Raw genomic sequence first — 22,242 nt, forward strand, 5'->3', positions numbered from 1 at the left:
GAAGACTGATTGAGGAAGGGGGGAGGATACAAAGGGGAAATACAAATTTGCAGTATTTAAAAATTACTCACTAAGGCGAAACATGTTCTTCTCCTCAGTGGGGGGTGGGGGGGGGGGGGATAATATACACAGCAGCCAAATCGCTAAAGCAATCATTAAAAAAAAAGGGTTACTTTCCCTCCTCTGGGAAGCTGAATCATGTTTAATGATGGTTTAGGTTGGTCCAAATATTGGTTCATTCACCCGTCCATTACTAAACCCGGTGTTACAGGCAGGCGAGCCAAAGGTGGGCGGAAGAAACGCTACAAGGGCACCCTCAAAGCCGCCCTGATAAAGTGCAACATCCCCACTGACACCTGGGAGTCCCTGGCCAAAGACCGCCCTAAGTGGAGGAAGTGCATCTGGGAGGGCGCTGAGCACCTCGAGTCTCATCGCTGAGAGCATGCAGAAAACAAGTGCAGGCAGCGGAAAGAGCGTGCAGCAAACCTGTCCCACCCACCCTAACCTTCAACGACTGTCTGTCCCTCCTGTGACAGGGACTGTGGTTCTCATATTGGACTGTTCAGCCACCTAAGGACTCATTTTAAGAGTGGAAGCAAGTCTTCCTCGATTCCGAGGGACTGCCTATGATGATGATAGTGCAGTCCCTGAAACAGAATAAGATCTAGCACCTGCTCTGCAATCGTTGCAGGTCTCTTGGCATTTGTCCGTATGCTCCTTCCCTCCTGATGGAACGCTCCCTCACCCTTCATCAGATGCCTCTTTTAATTAAACGACAAGGAGACATTGGGTTGACCCCGGTGTGTGCCCCAGTGTCATCAGACCAAAACTACCTAACCAAAGTGCCTCATTTTAGAGGGCCACAACTAACAGAAACCCAAATCGTAAAAAAAAAACAAAGGAAACTTAACAAGTTCAATAATGATGTTGCCACCTGTGTCGACTATGCCCTTCTGTCCCCATGGTGCCCACTGGTTGCAGAAAGCCTTGAGCGTTCCGGCGGGCACCGCGTGCTCCTTCTCCAGGGCTACCCAGTGGCGGACAAAACCACGGGAGAGAGGCAGGCAGCCAGAGCAACCACCCTCACGGGCCACGTCCACCCTGGAACGGCCTTTCCTCGGACGCACAAGAGGGGAGTTGCTGGTGGTTAACTGCACGGACCCTGCAGGCTGCTCCTGTGACCCTCCTCAGAGACCCTCCCAACTGGATACAAAGAGCCTGACATCCACGTTTACACTAAGAGCGAAGGGGGGAGTTGGAGAAGCGAGCGTCAACTCATTCAGCAGCCACAACAGAGCGACAATGCTTGCTGGCAAACATTTACACCTGGAATTCTCGCAGGATTCTCAGACCAGAGATGCTCAGAGCCAAAGAGAGATGGCGTTGGGCCCGTTCACACCATTTCTCCAGGGGTTACACAAGAACATAAGAAATAGGAGCGAGTAGGCCATTCGGTCCCTCGGGCCAGCTCCACCGTTCAATAAGATCATGGCTGATCATCGACCTCAACTCCACTTTCCCGCCCGATCTCCATACGTCTTGATTCCCCTAGGCGCCAAAAGTCTATTGATCTCAGCCTTGAATATATTCAGAGACTCTACATCCACAGCCCTCTAGGGCAGAGAATTCCAAAGATTCACAACCTTTCTGGCGGTTCTGGCGATTTCCCCAATGATTTATGACAGGTTTGAGAGAACCCTGCGGAAATTCAGGGCCTTAGTTTTTTCTTGGATTGTTTGAGCAAGGAAAAAGTCAGGTGCGCCCCGGCCTCATTTCTGCCCAAATAATGTCATGCACAGTCATGTGGTTCAACAACATTGTATTGTCTACTTGTAAAAAAAATTAATGGAGTTAAAAATAAAAAAGTTTACCAAATATTTTTCGTGAGGCGGTATCACTTTAGAGGGGCTTTGGGGGACCTTCAGGCAGGCTGGTTTGCTGCAGTAGAGAGGAATAAAAGTCGCTTCAAAAGGTCACCCGGAAGCCCAGCAGATGCTCGATGGTGTTCCAGTGCTAAACGTCACTGTGTGTTCTTTTTGATTAAAATGGGAAGGTAGGTCTAGGGGCAATACATTAAAATGAACAATTCCTTCACTAGATATTGCAAATGAATGTTTCGATTCAAATAGGGCTTGACTCATTTTTACAAACTAGCTGATTTCCTGTAGTGTAACCTAGGGTTTGGAGCATGGTCTGTGATGTGTCGTTGCTCAGATGGAGCTGCATTTAATGTAGCCTGTCCCTTTAAAGACACAATGAGCAAGCCCTGTGAGGAAGTGCTCGAAATAGGCACATCTGAAGTCAATTAAAAGCTTGTTGCCTTTTGCTCCATAGATTGGCGGCTGCTCGTAAATCCGTGGCTCCTGCTCTCGGGGAGAGGCCAAGTAGTCAAGATCAGAAAAGCCACTAGGAAATTACTTTTTAAAATTTTTATATCTATATAAACGATTGTGATTTTATGTTGCTGTTTTATGAAGATAAGATTTGAACAAATCAGGTGTGACCATGTTGATTCTGGACTACCGTTAGAATCATAGAATCAGAGAAACTTACAGCTCGGGAGGAGACCATTCGGTCCATCGTGTCCATGCCGGGCAATCAAGAGCTATCCAGCCTAATCCCACTTTCCAGCTCTTGGTCCGTAGCCCTGTAGGTTACAGCACTTCAAGTGGACATCCAAGTTCCTGTTAAAAGCATTGAGAGTTTCTGCCTCTACCACCTTTTCAGGCAGTGAGTTCCAGACCCCCACCACGCTCCAGCTGAAAAAATTTCCTCTCAAATCCCCTTTAAACCACCTACCAATTAGTTTATATCGATGCCCATTGGTTGTTAATCCCTCTGCTAAGGGAAATAGGTCCTTCCTATCCACTCTATCTCGGCCCCTCAATTTTATACACCTCAGTCAGGTCTCCCCTCAGCCTCCTCTGTTCCAAAGAAAACAACCACAGCCTATCCAATCTTTCCTCATAGCTAAAATTCTCCAGTCCAGACAACATCCTGGTAAATCTCCTCTGTACCCTCGCTCATCCTCCGTTGGGCGGGCCACATTGTCCGCATGCCCGACACAAGACTCCCAAAGCAAGCGCTCTACTCGGAACTCCTACACAGCAGGCGATCCCCAGGTGGGCAGAGGAAACGTTTCAAGGACACCCTCAAAGCCTCCTTGATAAAGTGCAACGTACCCACCGACACCTGGGAGTCCCTGGCCTAAGTGGAGGAAGAGCATCCGGGAGGGCGCTGAGCACCTCGAGTCTTGTTGCCGAGAGCATGCAGAAAACAAGCGCAGGCAGCGGAAGGAGCGTGCGGCAAACCAGACTCCCCGCCCACCCTTTCCTCCAACCACTGTCTGATCCACCTGTGACAGAGACTGTAATTCCCTGTATTGGACTGTGCAATCACCTGAGAACTCACTTTTAGAGTGGAAGCAAGTCTTCCTCGATTTCGAGGGACTGCCTACGAGTGCTTTGTATAGCTGTTGCGCTTTACTGACAGCAGCGCAGTCATTTAGTGCAAAGGGAGCAGCTGTTCAGTGGAGCATCACTCAGTGCGTGAGAGTACAACAGCAGACATTCCTGAGAGAGGGAACACTGCACCTTCTGCAGCACTACAGTCTATTCCAGTTAAAGATATTAGAGGTATGTAACTATACAACCAAGACCCGATAAAAGGGGATCAGAGTCAGCAGCAGTATAGTCTGTTTCTGTTGAAGGAAATGTTACCCAGTACACAGCAGTACTTGGCCAATATTGAAATTTAAATTGACCGATGGCTCCGGAGCGGCCTGCTGGGAGGAAATGGATCCCAATATCTGCTGACAGGAGCTGCTCTCTGACAGAAGCCTCAGCAAGTGTTAACTGCTCACCTCGCCAGCAATCTCTCTCCAGGCTCCTCAAAATAATCCAGGCAGAGAAACAGAAAGATTATACTCAACTTGGGAAGATCTAATCGAAAAAAAGTACAGTGCGTATTAGTGCAGTTATACGATTGGAAACTTTTCATTCAATGAGAAGAGTTTCAGATGCGATCTTGTATGGTTCATGAATTTGAACGCAGACACTATTTCTAATCTCGAGGAAGCAGAGCTGCTCAGCAAATGTTATTATAAGAACATAAGAAATAGGAGCAGGAGTAGGTCATTCGGCCCCTCGAGCCTGCTCCGCCATTCAATAAGATCATGGCTGATCTTCGACCTCAACTTCACTTTCCCGCCCGATCCCCCTTTCCTTTGATTCCCCGAGAGTCCAAAAGTCTATCGATCTCTGTCTTGAATATACTCAACGACTGAGCATCCACAGCCCTCTGGGGTAGAGAATTCCAAAGATTCCGAGTGAAGAAATTCCTCCTCATCTCCGTCTTAATTGGCCGACCCCTTATCCTGAGACTGTGCCCCCTTAGTTCGAGACTGCCCAGCCAGGGGAAACAACCTCTCAGCATCTACCCAAATGTCGTCAAATTGAACCAGAGTGAGTTAATCTCACACAGAACCTTTCTCGAGAGCAACTTTCTCAGTACACACAAAAAAGGGACCGTGATATCATTTGAAAACTATTTAATGAGAAATGTGCGATTTGTTTCAACCTAATCACTGACATATGTTGGCAAAATTAGTAACAGGCATTATTCTCGGTCTTTACATGTACAAATCCAGATCATGTGCGGGTTTTACAGTGTTTTGTGTGGTGCATTGACATCAATTTGTGCCCTATTCAAGAACCATCAATCAGTCTCTGAATAAAACAACAATGACCTGTGTCTTTCTGTGATAATTAGTAATTTTCTGTTGAGTACCAATGAGATAGATGATTTCTAATTGTGTGGAATCCAATCTGATTCTGCTCTTATTGCACAATGACACATTACATCACTAGAGAAAAAGAATTTGCATTTATTGAGTGTCTTTCACAACCTCAGTACATCCCAAAGCACTTTACGCCTAAAGTACTTTTGAAGTGTAGACACTGTTGTAATGTAGTCAAATGCGGCAGTCAATTTGTGCATAGCAAGTTCCCACAAACAGCAATATGATAATGACCAGATAATCTGTTTGTGATGTTGGTTGAGGGATAGATGTTGGCCAGGACACTGGAGCGAGAACATTTTCTCTTCAAAATAGTGCCATGGGATCATTTATATCCACCCGAGAGGACAGAGGGGACCTCGGTTTAACGTCCCATCCGAAAAACAGTGCGACACTCCCTCAGTACTGACACTGGAGTGTTCAGCCTAGATTTTGTGCTCAAGTCTCTAAAGAGGGACTATGAACCCACAGACGTCTGATTCAGAGGCCAGAAGTGCTACCCACTAAGCCACACTTAACTTTTATTGGGGACTGTTGAATCTTAGATGTCAGGCAGAAGCGGGGCTGAAATATCCAGAGGCACCTCGTAAGATTCACACTCCACTGCTATCTGGGAAGTCGACGAGATTATATCGCGAACACTCTGTCACCAAGAGGTTGCAGGTCTCAAATCTAAAAGCATCTTCAGGCTATCGGAACACATTTCCTCACACTGGTCTGAAACCCAAGTACAAGGGCACTGCGCCAATCAGCAGCAAGATCGAGACACCATTGAAGGCAAGTTACAAAAAGACGTTTATTCAACAATAAATTAAAAAATTGTAAAATGTACAGCAAAAATACATAAACAAAATTTAAAAACAATATCTCAAAATATATCACTAGTAAAATACTTTGGTTCATATCTAGTAACTGATTAAAGCGGTGGGCACGATTGTAGCATACTCAATAACACATGAATCCAAGAGTGGAGACTCTGACTAAAAGCATCAACAACTTTGCCATATGTTTTCTGTAATACAATAAGGTCACCGACAGGCCCAAGGTCCATTGGCACTGGACAACTCTCATTTTACGTTCATTGTTTTCATTAAAATATAATCAGGAAAAACCACCACAATTATCAACACAAGGAAGGTTTAGCGAGTTATATATCCCTCATAGCTCCCTCCCAATTCAGCCTGAACTGGAAGGAGTTTTCTGTCATGCCACAGAGACAATCTTGGTGAGAAAATGATTTATTTGTAATATAGGCCTCAACGCCACTTTCCCCCCGAGCTGTTTGGAGCGGCTGGGCAGCTGCAGCTTTACCATCCCACTCCAGGGACTCGGGCACATTTATCTAAGCTGACACTCCAGTGCAGTGCTGCGGGAGCTCTGCACTGTCGGAGATGCCGTCTTTCAGATGAGACGTTAAACCAAGGCCCTGCCTGCTCTCAGGTGGACGTAAAAGATCCCAGGGCACTATTTCGATAAAGAGCAGGGGAGTTATCCCCAGTGTCCTGGCCAATAATTATCCCTCAATCAACATAACAAAAACAGATTACCTGGTCATTATCACATTGCTGTTTGTGGGAGCTTGCTGTGGTTAATTTGACTGTTGCATTTCCCACATTACAACAGTGACTACACTCCAAAAGCACTTTGAGACGTCTGGTGATCATGAAAGGCGCTATATAAATGCAAGTCTTTTTTTCTTCTACCTCCGACCAGTATTCGCATCTCACGAGTCACCATAGCAAAATCTTTCTCTCCGTTACCCCCCCCCGCACCTTCCCCCCCACCCCTCATTACTCCTCCCCCCTAGGGTTGCTAACAATATTAATGTTAAATTGAGCGTCCACACAGCGTTCTGGAGGTCCCTCGCAGGCCGGTCAACGGCTTTTGAATGGAAAAACCGTATATGCACGGAAATTTTAATGGGCCGCGCAGCCTGTTAAAGGGGCCATGACCCCCCCAAAAAATTAGGGGGTGCATTGGTTGCCAACCCTCCAGGATTGTCCTGGAGTCTCCAAGAATTGAAGATTAGTCTCTGGCACACTGCTACAAGTAACCTGGGAGAAAAATATAGGGGTATTAAACAAAATGGTGTTTATTTTTTTCATTTTCTTGGAACACTTTCATTTATTCGTTCTAAAAATATTGGCGAAGGGAGAGAAAAAGGCTGTTTGACTAACAAGTCAAGATTAATCCAAACTGGGTAACAAAGAGTCTGATCCCCTTTGCAATTGGCTGTGGGAAGGCAGTGGCGCCTGGAGGAGGAACCAATGACGGGAGCTGAGGGGGGGGCGGGGCGGACCGAGGTGGGAGGTCATGTGATGAAACCTCCAGGAATACACCCAACCAGAGTTGGCGACCCTACCCCCCCCCCCACCCCCACCCAGCCTGTTTCCTCTCAATTTTATCCCTGCGACTGGATGCCTTGAACACTGGCTGTGTGGTGAAGCTGATGGCAACCCATGCAGCCCAGCATCAGTCTGCGTTGTCAGACGGGTCGGGAGAGCATTCAGACTCGTTGACGTGACGAGAGACCTTCACAAAGGGATCAATCATTTTCAGTATCTTCTGACGCGCCACCGAAGAACATAAGAAATAGGAGCAGGAGTAGGCCATTTGGCCCCTCGAGCCTACTTCGCCATTTAATAAGATCATGGCTGATCTGATCATGGACTCAGCTCCACTTCCCTGCCCGCTCCCCATAACCCTTCACTCCCTTATCGCTCAAAAATCTGTCTATCTCCACCTTAAATATATTCAATGACCCAGCCTCCACAGCCCTCTGGGGCAGAGAATTCCATAGATTTACAACCTTCTGCGAGAAGAAATTTCTCCTCATCTCAGTTTTAAATGGGCGGCCCCTTATTCTAAGACTATGTCCCCTAGCGCGTTGTTCTAAGCAATCCTATTGCAAATACTGTCTTCAGAGCAAGACAGTCCAGTCAGAAGATATTGGGATGCTCGATTCACCAGTTCAGACAGCAAACTGCCCGCTTTCATCATCATCTTTCTGGCTGCATTACTGAGTTTTCTTTCAGCCACTCTATTCAACTGTGCCAGCGGTGTTTCATTTACCGTCTGTGGCCTTATACCTTCTTGTTCAATTGTCCCTTTGGTAATGCGCCAGATACATCAGCTCATTGTCCTCAAATAAAAGTCACACTTGCGTGAGCGTGGTCAGGATTAACATGTTCCAGTCCTCGACAGAAAATAAATTCTAGATAAGGAATCTTTCATCTACCAGTGTCTTCGTGGCCAGGTTCCTCCTTGAAATCGCCTCTCTTACTAATTCCAGAATCTGATTATAGGGGAAAAAGCACATTTATGGGTTAAAAAAAAAAGATTTGTAATCTTGTTCTCAATCTCCTAATGGAACAAGTAAAAGTCTTGCATTTATATAGCACCTTGCCCGACCTCAGGACATCCCAAAGCGCTTTACAGCCAATGAAGTACTTTTTGAAATGTAGTCACTGTTGTAATATAGGAAACGCGGCAACCAATTTACAAACAGCAATGTGATAATGACCAGATAATCTGTTTTAGTGATTTTAGTTGAGGGATAAATATTGGCCCAGGACACCAGGGATAACTCCCCTGCTCTTCTTCAAAATAGTGCAGCGGGATCTTTTAGGTCCACCTGAGAGAGCAGGTTGAGTTTAACATCTCACCCAAAAGATAGCACCTCCAACAATGCAGCACTCTCTCAGTACCTCGCAAAGAGCGAGCCAGTAAGGGAGCCATTAGGAGCGCTCGGTTGAAGATTTTGTGCTCCAAGTCCCTGGAGTGGGACTTGACCCCACAACCTTCTGACTCAGAGGTGAGAGTGCTACCCACTGAGCCAAGGCTGACACCTTGTAATTGGAGCTTGTTTGTAGTTGGAAAGATTCTTGCTATAAAGTTCTTATTTTTTTTTTTAAATCGCTCTGCTGGACCAGCGAACTGATCCACTCTGAACTGAAGCCCGAGCCCAAGCCCACAATAACACAGAGAAGCAGGTATGTGGAGGCTGCAGGTGAGAGGGCAGCTGGACTGCAAGTAGGTGTCAGACCACATTCTTGAGTATTAGTGACAGCAAGTGTGTGCAGTAGAAGAATGTGGATTCTTGAACAGACACGAGAGATCTGAAACTTCTCCGTGAAAGCTTGGATGTGGGCTTACCTCAATGATTCCATGTACAGCGCGAGCCAGTCTTTGCCATTGTCATTTGAGGGAGATCCATGTCAAGGCGAGGCATGGGTGGGAACAATGGCACAGCCAATCTGCTCGGGCACACCCTCTGGTGGCTGGTTCAAGAGCAGTGTTGGCACCAACCCAACTACAGATTTCCTGACTTCACCCATTGCCAAGGAATGGGGTGTGAGTCAGAGACTTACTTGTCTGCTAACAACAATAACTTGCATTTATATAGCGCCTTTAATAAATTCCAAGGTGCTTGACAGATAGGTGTAAGACAAGACAGAAAGGAAGCCATTAGGAGCGCTTGGTCGAAGAGATGAGTATGAGAAGGATCTTAAATGAGAGAGAGAGAGAGAGAGAGAGAGAGGTGGAGGGGTTCAGGGACCAAATTCCAGGGGGTGGGTCCCAAATGTTTGAAGGCTCTGCCATGCATGGGAGGGGTGAAAGGAGGGTGGTGGGGGGGGGGGGGGGCGGAAAAACCATGTCAGGTAACGGAGTTCCCGTGGGGAGAAGGGATTTAGAGTTGGAGGAAGTTGCAGTGTTGCGAGGTCATGGTGGGATTTAACGATGAGAATTGTAAATTTAATGCATGGGGGCGCCCGGGGACCAATGTAGTTCAGCGAGGACAGGAGATGAGCAGTGGGAAATCGTGTGGAGCAGGATACAGACTATTTTAAACATTTATTCCTGGGCTGTGGGCAGCGCTGGCAAGGCTGGCATTTATTGCCCTTGGGAAGGTGGCGGTGAGCCCCCTTCTTGAATTGCTACAGTGGTGAAGGTACTCCCACAGTGCTGTTAGGGAGGGAGTTCCTGGATTTTGACCCAGTGACACTGAAGGAACAATGATATATTTCCAAGTCGGGATGGTATGTGACTTGGAGGTGGTGGTGTTCCCATGCGCCTGCTGCCTTTGTCCTTCTCGGTGGTAGAGGTCGCAGGTTTGAGAAGTGCTGTCGAAGAAGGTGCTGCAGAGTTTTGGACAACTTATAGAGGTTGACGGATGGAAGGCCAGCAGAGAGAGCATTGGCATAGTGGAGTGTGGAGGTGGTGAAGGCATTGAGGGGCTGAGGTGGGGGGTGGAGGCTGGTGATGTTAAGGTGGTGGAAGTAAGTTGCCTTTGTGATGGAGATGATATGGAGTTTGCAACTTAGCTCAGGATCAAGCAGGTCACAAAGGTTGTGATCATAATGGTTCATCCTGAGATAACTCCCGCGATGGGGATAGCATCGGTAACAAGGCATCAGAGTTTGTGGCGAGAGGTGAAGACAATGGCTTCAGTCTGCCCAGCGTTGAGTTGGAGGCCGATATGACTCACATGTTGGCCAGGCAGTCTGGCAGCTCAGAGGCAGTTGGGTGTGAGAGAAGGGACTGGAGAGGTAAAGCTGGGCATCATCTCGGTTTACATGCGGACATTGACCCCCACGCCTGTGGATGATGTTGCGGAGGGGCAACGTGTAGATGAGGAAGAGAACGAAGATTAGATCCTTGGAGGACTCTGCTGGCAACCGTCTGGGGCAGGGACGGCAAGCCACTGTTGCAAGGGCGCTGGTCGCTACCTCTGGATAGACAGTAATGGAATCATGCAAGGGGAGTCTGGTCGACAGAGGAGAGGCCCTGGAGGAGGCAGGCATGGACAACCTTGTCAAGTGCTGCGGAGGGGTCAAGGAGAAGTAATGCACTGCGGTGAACGGCAGAGGATGATTGCGGTCCTCGGCTTGTCATCAGTCTGGCCTCTGGTTCAAGTCTGCTGACTGCAATCCCAGCACTATTTGTAACTGGGAGTCCAAGTACATAAATCATCATAAGCTAGCAGGTACAAAAAGAAAACAAAAAGGCTAATGGAATGTTGGCCTTTATCTCAAGGAGGGTGGAATGGAAAAGGGAGGAAGTGAGGCTTCAATTGTACCGAGCCTCGGTCAGACCCCACCCTGGAGTACTGTGTTCAGCTTTGTGCGCACACCTCAGGAAAGATATAATGGCCTTGGAGTGGAAGCAGCACAGATTCACCGGAATGATACCAGGGCTTAGAGGGTTAAATTAGGACAGGTTGCATAAATTTAGTCCCTAGAATATAGAAGATTGAGGTGTAATCTGATTGAGGTGTTTAAAATGTTTAAAGGATTCGATAGGGTAGATATGGAGAAATAATCTCCGCTGGTGGACATAATTATAAATTTAGAGCTCAGCCATTTAGGAGGGAAATCAGGAAGTACAAAGGGGTGGGGAAAAATTTGGAACTTTCTCCCCAAAAATGCTGTGGATGCTGGGACAATTGGAGCTTTAAGACGGAGATAGATTTTTGCTGGGCAAGGGTATCAAGGGAGCAAAGGCGGGCAAATGGAGATGAGGTGCAGATCAGCCATGATCTAATTGAATGGCGGGGCAGGCCCGAGGGGCCGAAGGGCCTACTCCTGTTTCTAACTTCCTATTTCTCCAACATACTTCCTTGAAGCGAGAGCTGGACTTGTTTCTGGCTGGGGCGGAGATCACCTTGTACAAAAGGTAGGTGGCTGCTTAGAGTTATCAGGGCCAGAGTCGTCTCCTGGACTAGTTTTGAGCACCTAAGGTGGGGGGGAGTGGGGGGGATCCGAGAGGACTTTCACAAATTTTCTTCCTCAAATTGGCCTGGGTTTTTAAAATCTGGTTTCCCAGAAGATCACAGAGTCTTGGGTGGGGCGGGGGAGTGTATATATTGTATAAGGTGTGGGACAGGCTGAGTGGACCATAAGGTCTTTCCCTGTCCGCCATTGCTCGTGCGTTGGTAATTGCCAGCAGAAACCCACGATCCTGAAATAAATGTGGCGGACGTATGCCGGCTGCCACTGACCTTTTGCACCAGGTAGGTGATGATTGCTGCCAGGACAAAGTCCTGCGTGCCCAGATCCACGACGGAGAACAGGAGAGTGTCAAAGAGCAGCAGGACCAACTCGTGCCCGTAGTAAAGAGCGTTGCTGAAGAGGGTCCGGTCATCTGAAAACATCGAGAGTGAAAAATAATTCAACCCGACGCAGCGAGTGGAAAACTTTTCACATTGAGCGTTTTGTTGGCTGCCCCTGCGACCCTCACAGCTGAGCAAACAGAACCCAAAAGCTGCATAAATAGACTGACATGATCGCGAGCTGCACAAGGCACGCACTCCAGCTCAAGAGTGGGGCGAGGTGAACAGCTTCAGCTTAACTACTTCACAGATAGGGCGGTGGGTCCCTGCAACAGAGTGCCTGAGGAGGCACTTGAGGCAGATAGCATCAGCACATATCACTGGGGGAAGCTGGATAGATATTGGGCAGGGAAACAACAACATTTACATAGCGCCTTCAACACAGTAAGACGTCCCCCAAGGCGCTTCACAGGAGCGCTATCAGAAAAAATTTGACACCAAGCCACATAAGGAGATATTAAGACAGATGAGGTAGGTTTTAAGGAGCATCTTAAAGGAGGAGAGAGAGGCGGAGATGTTTAGGGAGGGAAATTGAAGGGAATACAAAATAAAGTTAAGTATGATGTTTTTTTAAATTTTGGGACTGTGTGGTCTTCCAGTTCTGTATCAGCCCACAATGGGCTGGGGGGGGGGGAATTAAAAAATGTAAAAACGGGTCCGGAGAGTCCTGCCGTCGAGAGGCGGGACACTTCATTAACATAATGCAATTGGGAGCCTGGTTCCAATTGGACAGTTGCCGCGTGAGTTTCCCAGGGCTTGGGAAACCTGGCAGTGAAAGGGGGGCTGGAGCGGTTGGCTCCACATGATAAGTGCCTTGTCCTGCACCCCCTGGTGGGCCAGAAGGAGCAGCAGTGCGCCCCGCGCGCCCCCCCCCAACCCTTAAAGCAAGCCTTCGATCATGGCCTCTCTCTGCCCCCTGGTCATGCTCGCACCCCCACACCCCCCTCCCTCCCCGATGTTCCAAGATACAGTAATACTTCCATTTTTCTCTAAATGTAAAACACATTTGGTTCATGTGCATTGCACAACTGAATTCATATTTTTCTTGCAAAATAATATTTTAGAAAATAATCTGATGGAACACATACATGGATCTTGGAAAATGAAAATAAAAATTCTCGACATCATAAAGACGCCATGAGAGTGACCGGCCCGCAGGATGCAAGGGCATTAAAGGAGGTGAGGCTTCATATCAGTTCGGAGATGGAACTCCCCAGCTTTCAGCCACCTGCCCCATATCCTTGTCAATTTGTCGATCGGTAGGGAAAATCCCACATCACGTGATCCAATTGCATTCGAATCACACGGCTCATTTTCCCCAGAGAGTAGTAAGCCTCTGAAATACATTGCCGGCTAGTGTGCTGGGTGCTGACTTCCTGTATTGCCTTCAAGAGGGAGCTGGACCCGTTCCCAACTGGGGCAGAGATCACATTACAGGTTGAACCTCCCTTATCCGGAACCACCCCTCATCCAGAACCATTCCCAGCCACCGGGTGGCGCATGCGCAGAATTCCGACATGAACAAATTGAAGTCCTTCCTCGCTGCCGACTCCCGCAATCGCTGGCCTGACCCCGCGATCCACCCCCCCACCCCCGCCCCATGATCTCTCTGCTGCACTCCCAGCCAGACCCGATATCCCCTTGCTCAGTACCTGTACCATCCAATTTAACGTGACCTCCCTTCGTCTGGAAAAATTCCTTATCCGGAACAGGTCAGGTCCCGAGGGTTTCGGATAAGGGAGGGTCAACCTGTATATAGAAGGCAAGTGCCTTTCTAGATAACACTTGGTGAGATCTCCTGGACTGGTTTTGATCACCTGAGGGGGTCGGAGAAGAATTTTCCAGAGTATTTTTTCCCCCTTATCGGTCTTGTTTTTTCTTTTCTGCTGTTTGGCCTCTCGTAGGAAATTGGCCTCTCCTGGGGAGGTGGGGGGAGGAGGAAGTGTTTAGTCATGATGGACCCCCCATGATGGTGTGGGGCAGGCTTGACAGACCAGCTAGTCTTTTCCTGTCCATCAGTTTTGGATGTTCATACGGCTAACCTTTTAGTCACAACTGGGAAGGTCAGATGATGGAGGACGTCACAAAGGTTGAAAAAGGTCGGAGAGCAGACGAGGCGAATCCGGAAGCAACAGCGAGGGGACACCAAGCCTGGTTTTTAAAAAGTTGTTCAAGAAAAGGAGTTTCATTGAACTCCTGACAAACAATAAAACCAGGAAAAGGGTACAATGAGGATTGGGGACGTAGGGAAAAGAACATTTTGCTTGTTATAACTTGAGGCTCGGGAGCGACGTTCCCGCTAAGCTGCCTGGCCGCGGGGCGGTCTGGAGGTCCCGCCCAGGCCGCTCACCGCATTCACACTGAAGAAACCGCGCATGCGCGAAAATGTGAATGGGCCACGCAGCCAGCTAAAGGGACCGTACACGGAAAAAGAAAATTTAGGGGGAACATTGTTCCGGAGCTCCAAAAGAGAGGTTACTGGTATCGAACGTCTTGTATCACGTGGAACAACTACACTGAAACCTGAAATAGTGGAACTCGGCTCCAGCAATCAACTGGAATCTTCTCAATTTTACGCTCAAATTTCCATTTTCTTCCCATCGGAACGTTCTACAAAGTTCTAACATAGGTCTATAAAAGTTACAACATGGAAACAGGCCGTTTTGTTATGAAACATGAGATAATAGACATAAAACTCTGCACAGATTTCACCAAAAGAGCCATTAATATGTCACACAGCTCATTACAGCTGGGTTAGTTCAGGCAGTGAACTGCATTTAGATTTTGACAGGGTAGCCAGTGTCGTGATTATATTCGACAGCCTCCCGGTCACATTAAACTTGTCTGACTGCTTCAGGGAAACTCCTTGGCCAAACTCAAAAATGGCCAACAATAATATAGTAATGTTGCGCGCTTCCAGTTATGTGTTAAATGCGAATGATGGAAAGCTGTGGCCACACTGCATAGCATCAGCCGTTGAAATACTGGCAGCTCTTACCATTGTAGAAGAAACTTCGGTCTTCCGATCGCTGAAACTCAAAGTCCAGGATTCTCTCCAGGAAGAGTTTTTCCCTCACCACGTAGTCCATGTCTTTGTACGCCTGCACGGAGAACACTTGGTAATGTTACACAGGAGGATGGTCTGCATACATACAATTGATTGTAGGCGCTCGCGTTTAGTGTCAGTCGTGGCTCAGTGGGTAGCACATTAGCCTCTGAGTCAGAAGGTTGTGGGCTCAAGTCCCACTCCAGGGACTTGAGCACAAAACTCCAGTGTAGTACTGAGGGAGTGCTGCACTGTCGGAGGTGCCGGTTTTCCGATGAGACGTTAAAACTGAGGCCCCCGTCTGCTCTCTCAGGTGGACGTAAAAGATCCCATGGCACTATTTCGAAGAAGGGCAGGGGAGCTCCCCCCCCCCCCGTTGTCGTGGACAATATTTATCCCTCAATCAACATAGATTATCTGTTACCTTAATTTAAATACTGTAATGAGGCTAGAAGCCTCTTTTTCCACCTCCATTTTGAATTTAACTGCTTGTGGACAGGTTTCACATAATTCGTGAAACCCAGCAGTTTATCAGAAGCGGGGACTGCTGAATCCTGAAGGTAAGTGTCCTTATACCGACCTGTTGGATCCACAGTCCCTACCTAACCCATTCCCCATGATCTGAGATCCCCTAGGAGGCCTCCAATCAGCCACCTCGGCCTCCACCCCCAACCAGGTCTCCCCCACCCCAACAATGCTGAGGCTCGTCACGATCCTTCGTCCCCCCTGCCGATCCTCCCATTCCCCCGTTCCCCGCGATCCCCAATCCCGCCACTCCATGATCTCCACTTGCCTGCCAAACCGCGATCTCCATGATCTCCAACCACCCACCCATCGCCTGCCGATTCTGCAACTTCCCGCCCAATCTTTTCTCTCTCCCCCCCCCTACCCCCCCCCCCCCACCACTGCCCCACCAATCCTCTTTCCCCGCTCCCGATCACCAAACCCCACTCCTACCAATCCCAACAACCATCTCCGCCCCCGCCCCCGCACCCGGCCCGGCCAATCCCGACCCCCCTCGCCAATCCATCCATTGGACCAACCCCTCACAACCGAGGCCTACCCGCCCGCAGCTAGCCAGCCTCTCGAGTTGCCTGTCTGCGGCAGGAATCCGAGGCCTCACATGCAAATTAGGCCGTGCGGCTAAAGTCAGCAGGACCTGCGGGAATCCCGGCCTCCCGGGTTTCCCGCCCACCTCAGACCCCGACCCCCCCCCTGCTCGTCTCCCCGAACAACATTCCGACCATTGCTGTTTGTGGGAGCTTGCTGTGTGCAAATGTTCGGCTGCGTTTCCCATAATACAACAGTGACTACACCTCAAAAGTCCTTCCTTCATTGGCTGTAAAGGTCATGAAAAGCGCTATAGAAATGCAAGTCTTTCTTTTTTATATTATACCTCATCATGTTGTTCTGTAGGCAAACACAGCAGCGAAATATGCGTATAGCAAGATCCCACAAACAGCGATGAGATAAATGACCAGTTAATCGGTTTTTGGTAGTAGAGGGAAGAATGTCGACCAGAACATCGGGAAAACTCTTCAAATAGAGAAAAGGGATCTTTTACATCCACTTCGGCAGACAAAGAGTCAATTCAACATCTCACCCAACAATACAGCGCTCCCTCACTACGGCACTGGAGTATTGGCCTAGATTAATAAGATTATGCGCTCAATGTCCGGGAGAGAGGTTTGAACCCAGAAACTGCTGACTAAAGGGGTGAGAGCATTACCAGCTAAGCCAAGCTGACACTTAACAAATCATGGCTTTGAGCTCAGTGAGCCAGCCAGTCACAAGCCTTCGTCCACATGTTGAAAGCCCCATCTGTTTCCAGATATTGTATATCATTCGCTTTATTTCGACGATAAATAGCTCTCTGCTCCGCACGTCACATAGGTGACCGAACAGGAAAGTGGATCAGTGCAGCACTGTGTAAAGTCAACAGCACAAATCCATTTGGGACGGCTACACAAAGAGTTCCATAAATAATTTGAGAGTTTAGGGGTCGTTTTCTGACAGCATGGCTGATGGAGAGCGGCACCATCCAGAGTACATGTTGGGAATTTGGCCAACCATTCAAAATGAATGGTCAGGAAATCACAGGTCCCCCTGCGCCCCCCCACCCCCCCACGTCATTGCTAGGTGTGGCTCAGAATTCAGCACCTTATATTGTTACTCCTCGTCGCCCAACTTTGAACACCACATCTTCACCTTCCCGAGAGCTTCCTCCTCTCAATGGATGGGGAGGGGAGGTCACAACAGACAGATAAGATGCATTCCTTTGCGAGGAAGGGGAAGATTAGAGAACACTGCTCTCACATAACTCTCAGCAATGGTTTCAAGCAACACTGGGAAATAGTGAGCCCGAAGAGTTAGAAGAAAGAAATAACTTAAGTGTCAGCGGAGGAGAACAGAAATATAGGGCCTGAATTTGCGGTCGGAGGCTCGGAGACTCATTGCTCCTGGGCCTCTTTGCGTTGAGGCCCACGTATCACAGGGGCGCACGCGGTTTGTAAGCGCCCCTGGAATCACGTGGGTCAGGCCAACCAATCAGAAAGGGGATCCCCATTATGCATACGAGGATTCCATTTACGTACGGAATTCCCATAAGCATAAATAGCAAGCCCCTAAAAAATACAATTACCGACCAGTTAAATAAGTAAAATTGTTACATGTTCAAAATTAATTAAAATACAATTCAATTAAACATTTAAAACAACGATGTAATTTTTTGAAACATAAATTTAAACATTGTAGAAGGGCTAAAAATGACCTATAACTAATTTTAAAGTTTTTTTATGTTTAAATAATTTTTTTTTAAAAATTACATTGCTACGAGTTTCATGGGCATTCGTTGGCAGTATTTGGGTAAATAGCCCAACTCTCCGCCAGCAAATGTCCATTTCCCGGGAATGCAGATGACCGTTCAAGCTGAAACTTGACAGATCGCAAGTTCCGGGTTTTCGTGCGTGCGCAGCGCACGTGGAAAGCCTGAACTCGCGGGGCACTTACCGCACGTATGTGGTCATCAGCCCCCGGGAAAGCCAGGCCATTATGTTACAAAACGGTATGTAAAAAGGGTGGCTAAACGGGTTCAGACCTGACCTGCTCCTTTAAGAGACAAATCCCACGATTCTACTTGGACATATTTTGCTGTTTTGAAAACAAACTTCTATTTTTGCTGACAGGGTTCAACAGCAAACCCCACCCAGGGTCACGGCTGCTGTCATGTAAAATATTGAAAACACATTTTTTATCAAGCCCTTTGCCTGACCTGTGGTTACTCCCCTTCAGAAGTGTCTCTCTCCCACTGCAAAGAGCAGGGGTCTCACTGCTGTTGTGAACACTGGATTGACTGGTCTGTATGAAGCTTTGTGAATGCACTCTTGCCGTTTTGGACGGGAGGGAGCAATGTGTGATAAAATGTTTGCATTCATTTTGCACAGATTTACTAAAACATGTCGGTTTTTTTTGGGGGCCAAAACATTTTTGGCCCTTACGGTATGATTTTCTTCTTCACAAACAAACCTTCTGACTTTTTGAGTTTTTGCTTGGCAAGCATAAAGGCTCAAACGGTTGTCTGTACTTTCTCTCGTAAATTGATTCCCGACCTCCCCCCTTCTCTCCTGGAACCGCATCTTCCAGGTGAATGCCTCGGAGGTCGATGCGAGCTCGCCTGTGAGTGTTGACAGATTATTCCGTCAAGGGACATTTAAAAAAAAATTTAATTCTTGGGATGTGGCCATCACTGGCAACACATGTAGGGAAGACCGTGCATATATTGCCCAGCCTTTGTTGCCCTGAGAAGGCCTTCACACAGCCGAGTGACTTGTTCGGCCACTTCAGAGGGCAGTTAAGAGAACCATGTCAGTGTGGGTCTGGAGTCACATACAAGTCAGGAGATTCAAGAGCTAATAGATTGCAAGCGCAGGGCATTTCTGAGCCTCAAACAACAACCCAACTCGGGAGCAGCAAAGCAGCATTACAGACGGCTAAGAGGCCAAGGTCCAACAAAAAACCCGGGACCTAAAGAACAGGTGGTGGATGGAGAAAGCACAGGAGATACAGCAGCTGGCCGACAGCCATGATGTGCGAGGAGTCTTCATCGCAGTCAAGGCCACCTACGGGCCAAACACCCAAGGCCCCACCCCACTGCTGGCCAAGAACGGGGAAACACTCATCTAGGACACCGAGGCAGTCAGGGCCTGCTGGAAGGAGCACTTTGAAGATTTCCTCAATCGAGACTCTGCCTTTGACTCGAGTGTTCTCGACTCCATCCCGCAGCATGCGACCTGCCACCACCTCAGTGAAACCCCAACACTGCACGAGGTAGAAAAGCCATAAGACAGCTAAAAAAACAAGGCACAGGAGTGGATGGAATCCCTGCTGAGGCACTGAAGTATGATGGAGAGGCATTGCTGGTGCGAATACACAACCTCATCTCTCTCATCTGGAGGGAGGAGAGCATGCCGGGAGATCTCAGAGATGCAGTGATCGTGACCATCTTGAAAAAAGGAGACAAGTCCGACTGCGGCAACTACAGAGGAATCTCCCTGCTATCAGCAGCTGGGAAAGTCATCGCTAGAGTCCTCCTCAACCGACTTCTTCCCGTGGCCAAGGAGCTCCTCCTGCATTGCGGATTTCATCCCCTCCGGGGCACAACGGACATGATTTTTGCAGCGCACAGCTACAGGAAAACTGCAGGGAACCGTGCCAGCCCTTATACATGGCCTTCTTCGACCTTACAAAAGCCTTTGATACTGTCAACCGCGAGGGTCTATGGAGCGTCCTCCTCCGTTTCGGATGCCCTCAAAAGTACGTCACCATCCTCCGCCTGCTCCACGACGACATGCAGGCCGTGATCCTGACCAACAGATCCATCACAGACCCAATCCATGTCCGGACCGGGGTCAAGCAGGGCTGCGTCATCGCCCCAACCCTCTTCTCAATCTTCCTCGCTGCCATGCTCCAACTCACAGTTGATAAGCTCCCTGCTGGAGTGGAACTAAACTACAGAACCAGTGGGAAGATGTTCAACCATCGCCGTCTCCAGGCCAGGTCCAAGACCACCCCAACCTCTGTCGTCGAGCTACAGTACGCGGACGACGCCTGCGTCTGTGCACACAGAGAGGCTGCACTCCAGGACATAGTCGACACATTTACCGAGACGTACGAAAGCATGGGCCTTACACGAAACATCAGTAAGACAAAGGTCCTCCACCAGCCTGTCCTCGCCACACAGCACTGCCCCCCAGACATCAAGATTCACGGCACAGCCCTGGACAATGTGGACCACTTCCCTTATCTTGGAAGCCTCCTATCAGCATGGACGACGAGATCCAACACCGCCTCCAGTGCGCCAGTGCAGCCTTCGGCCGCCTGAGGAAAAGAGTGTTTGAAGACCAGACCCTCAAAACTGTCACCAAGCTCATGGTCTACAGGGCCGTCATTATACCTGCCCTCCTGTATGGCTCAGAGACGTGGACCATGTACAGTAGACCCCTCAAGTCGCTGGAGAAATACCACCAACGATGTCTCCGCAAGATCCTACAAATCCCCTGGGAGGACAGACGCACCAACATTAGCGTCCTCGTCCAGGCCAACATCCCCAGCATTGAAGCACTGACCACACTTGATCAGATCCGCTGGGCAGGCCACATAGTTCGCATGCCAGACACGAGACTCCCAAAGCAAGCACTCGACTTAGAACTCGTCCACGGTAAACGGACCAAAGGCGGGCAGTGGAAACGTTACAAGGACACCCTCAAAACTTCCCTGATAAAGTGCGACATCCCCACTGACACCTGGGAGTCCCTTGCCAAGGACCGCCCCAAGTGGAGGAAGTACATCCGGGAGGGCGCTGAGCTCCTTGAGTATCATCACTGAGAGCATGCAGAAATCAAGCGCAGGCAGCGGAAGGAGCGTGCGGCAAACCAGACTCCATGCTCACCCTTCCCTTCAACCACTGTCTGTCCCACCTGTGACAGACTATGGTTCTCGTATTGGACTGTACAGCCACCTAAGAACTCATGCTAAGATTGGAAGCAAGTCTTCCTTGATTCCGAGGGACTGCCTATGATGATGCTGATGACAAGCCAGACAGGGTAAAGACGGCAAGTTTCCGTCCCTGAAGAAAATTAGTGAACCAGTTGTGTTTTTATGACAATCTGACAGTTTCGCGGTCACTTTTACTGATACCAGCTTTTTAAAAAGAAAACGGGATTCAAATTCTCAGACTGCCACGGTAGGATCTGAACTCACATTCACTGGATTCTTAGTCCACAGTTACTTAAACACTACACTATCATACCTCTACATTACAGGCAAGACTAGATCCCAATCACACACCATCCTGACTTGGAAATATATCGCCGTTCCTTCATCGTCGCTGGGTGAGAATCCTGGAACTCCTTCCCTAACATCACTGTGGGAGCACCTTCACCACACGGAATGCAGCGGTTCAAGGCGACGGCTCACCACTACCTTCTCAAGGGCAATAAATGCTGGCCTTCCCAGCGACACCCACATCCCAGGAAGGAATAAAAATAAACAAGACTCAAGCTGATTTTCCCTCCATTTATGTGAAGGGTGCCGAAACCAAGGGACCGAAATTCAGGGTCTCGGTAAGACCCGTTAACGCCCATTTGTGGCAGAATCCCGGGGCCGCCCCTTTGCGGTCAACTGGCCGCCCCGACCCAAATTCAGGTCGGGGACTTTTTGGCCAGTCCCCACTTCCGCCCTGCTGTTGTCGACCCCTCCTAAAAGCGCACGCCGCTGCTACCCCTCACCTCCATTTTTATTCCGACCGAAATTCAGCTAAAAAAATCCATGAGCCGCTAGACGGTGCTCCCAACAGCCTTTTCAGTCAGTACACCTTGTCTCCTCTCCCTCTGCCCTGGTGTTGCGGCAGACATTAAAAGCGATGGCCGAATGCCGCGGCCGGCATTTTTTCTTTTCGCCGGCTGACTTCCATGTCGGCTGGACTATTGTGCCCCGGGTTCGGCCGGGCCGCCAACAGGCAGCCTGACAACCCCTCTTGGATGCCAGGTCGCTGGCCTGGCCGAAACCCTCCCTGGTGGCCCAGTGGCCAAAGTAAAAAAAAAAATGCCCGAATCTCTCCCCTTTAACGGAGGGGAGAGAGCGTAGTGACGCATTCACGCTGTGACATCACCACCGCTCTGCCGCTGAGTGACAGCGGCGTAGACTCGATCCCGCCCCAACTTCCGCCCCTCAGCATTCCTTGCCGTCATACCTCCGCCCCCCCACTATGACCGACTTCTGGTCCAACGG

The 22,242-nt window shown here is 48.9% G+C and overlaps 1 protein-coding gene across 1 annotated transcript in view; it reads right to left on the reverse strand.

Annotated features, from left to right (window-relative positions):
* Positions 1-6,605: 6,605 nt before the first annotated feature.
* Positions 6,606-22,242, reverse strand: part of LOC139278356 (meckelin-like) — a 130,697-nt gene continuing 115,060 nt past the window's right edge. The window contains exons 26-28 of the mRNA XM_070897027.1: positions 14,908-15,010; positions 11,799-11,941; positions 6,606-8,093 (exon numbers count right to left, since the gene is read on the reverse strand). Coding sequence (XP_070753128.1) covers positions 8,013-8,093; positions 11,799-11,941; positions 14,908-15,010 — 327 coding nt within the window. The 3' untranslated portion in view covers positions 6,606-8,012. The remainder of the gene's footprint in view (positions 8,094-11,798; positions 11,942-14,907; positions 15,011-22,242) is intronic.

The sequence above is a fragment of the Pristiophorus japonicus genome, chromosome 13 (assembly GCF_044704955.1).
Source record: "Pristiophorus japonicus isolate sPriJap1 chromosome 13, sPriJap1.hap1, whole genome shotgun sequence".
NCBI classification, from domain to species: Eukaryota; Metazoa; Chordata; class Chondrichthyes; family Pristiophoridae; genus Pristiophorus; species Pristiophorus japonicus.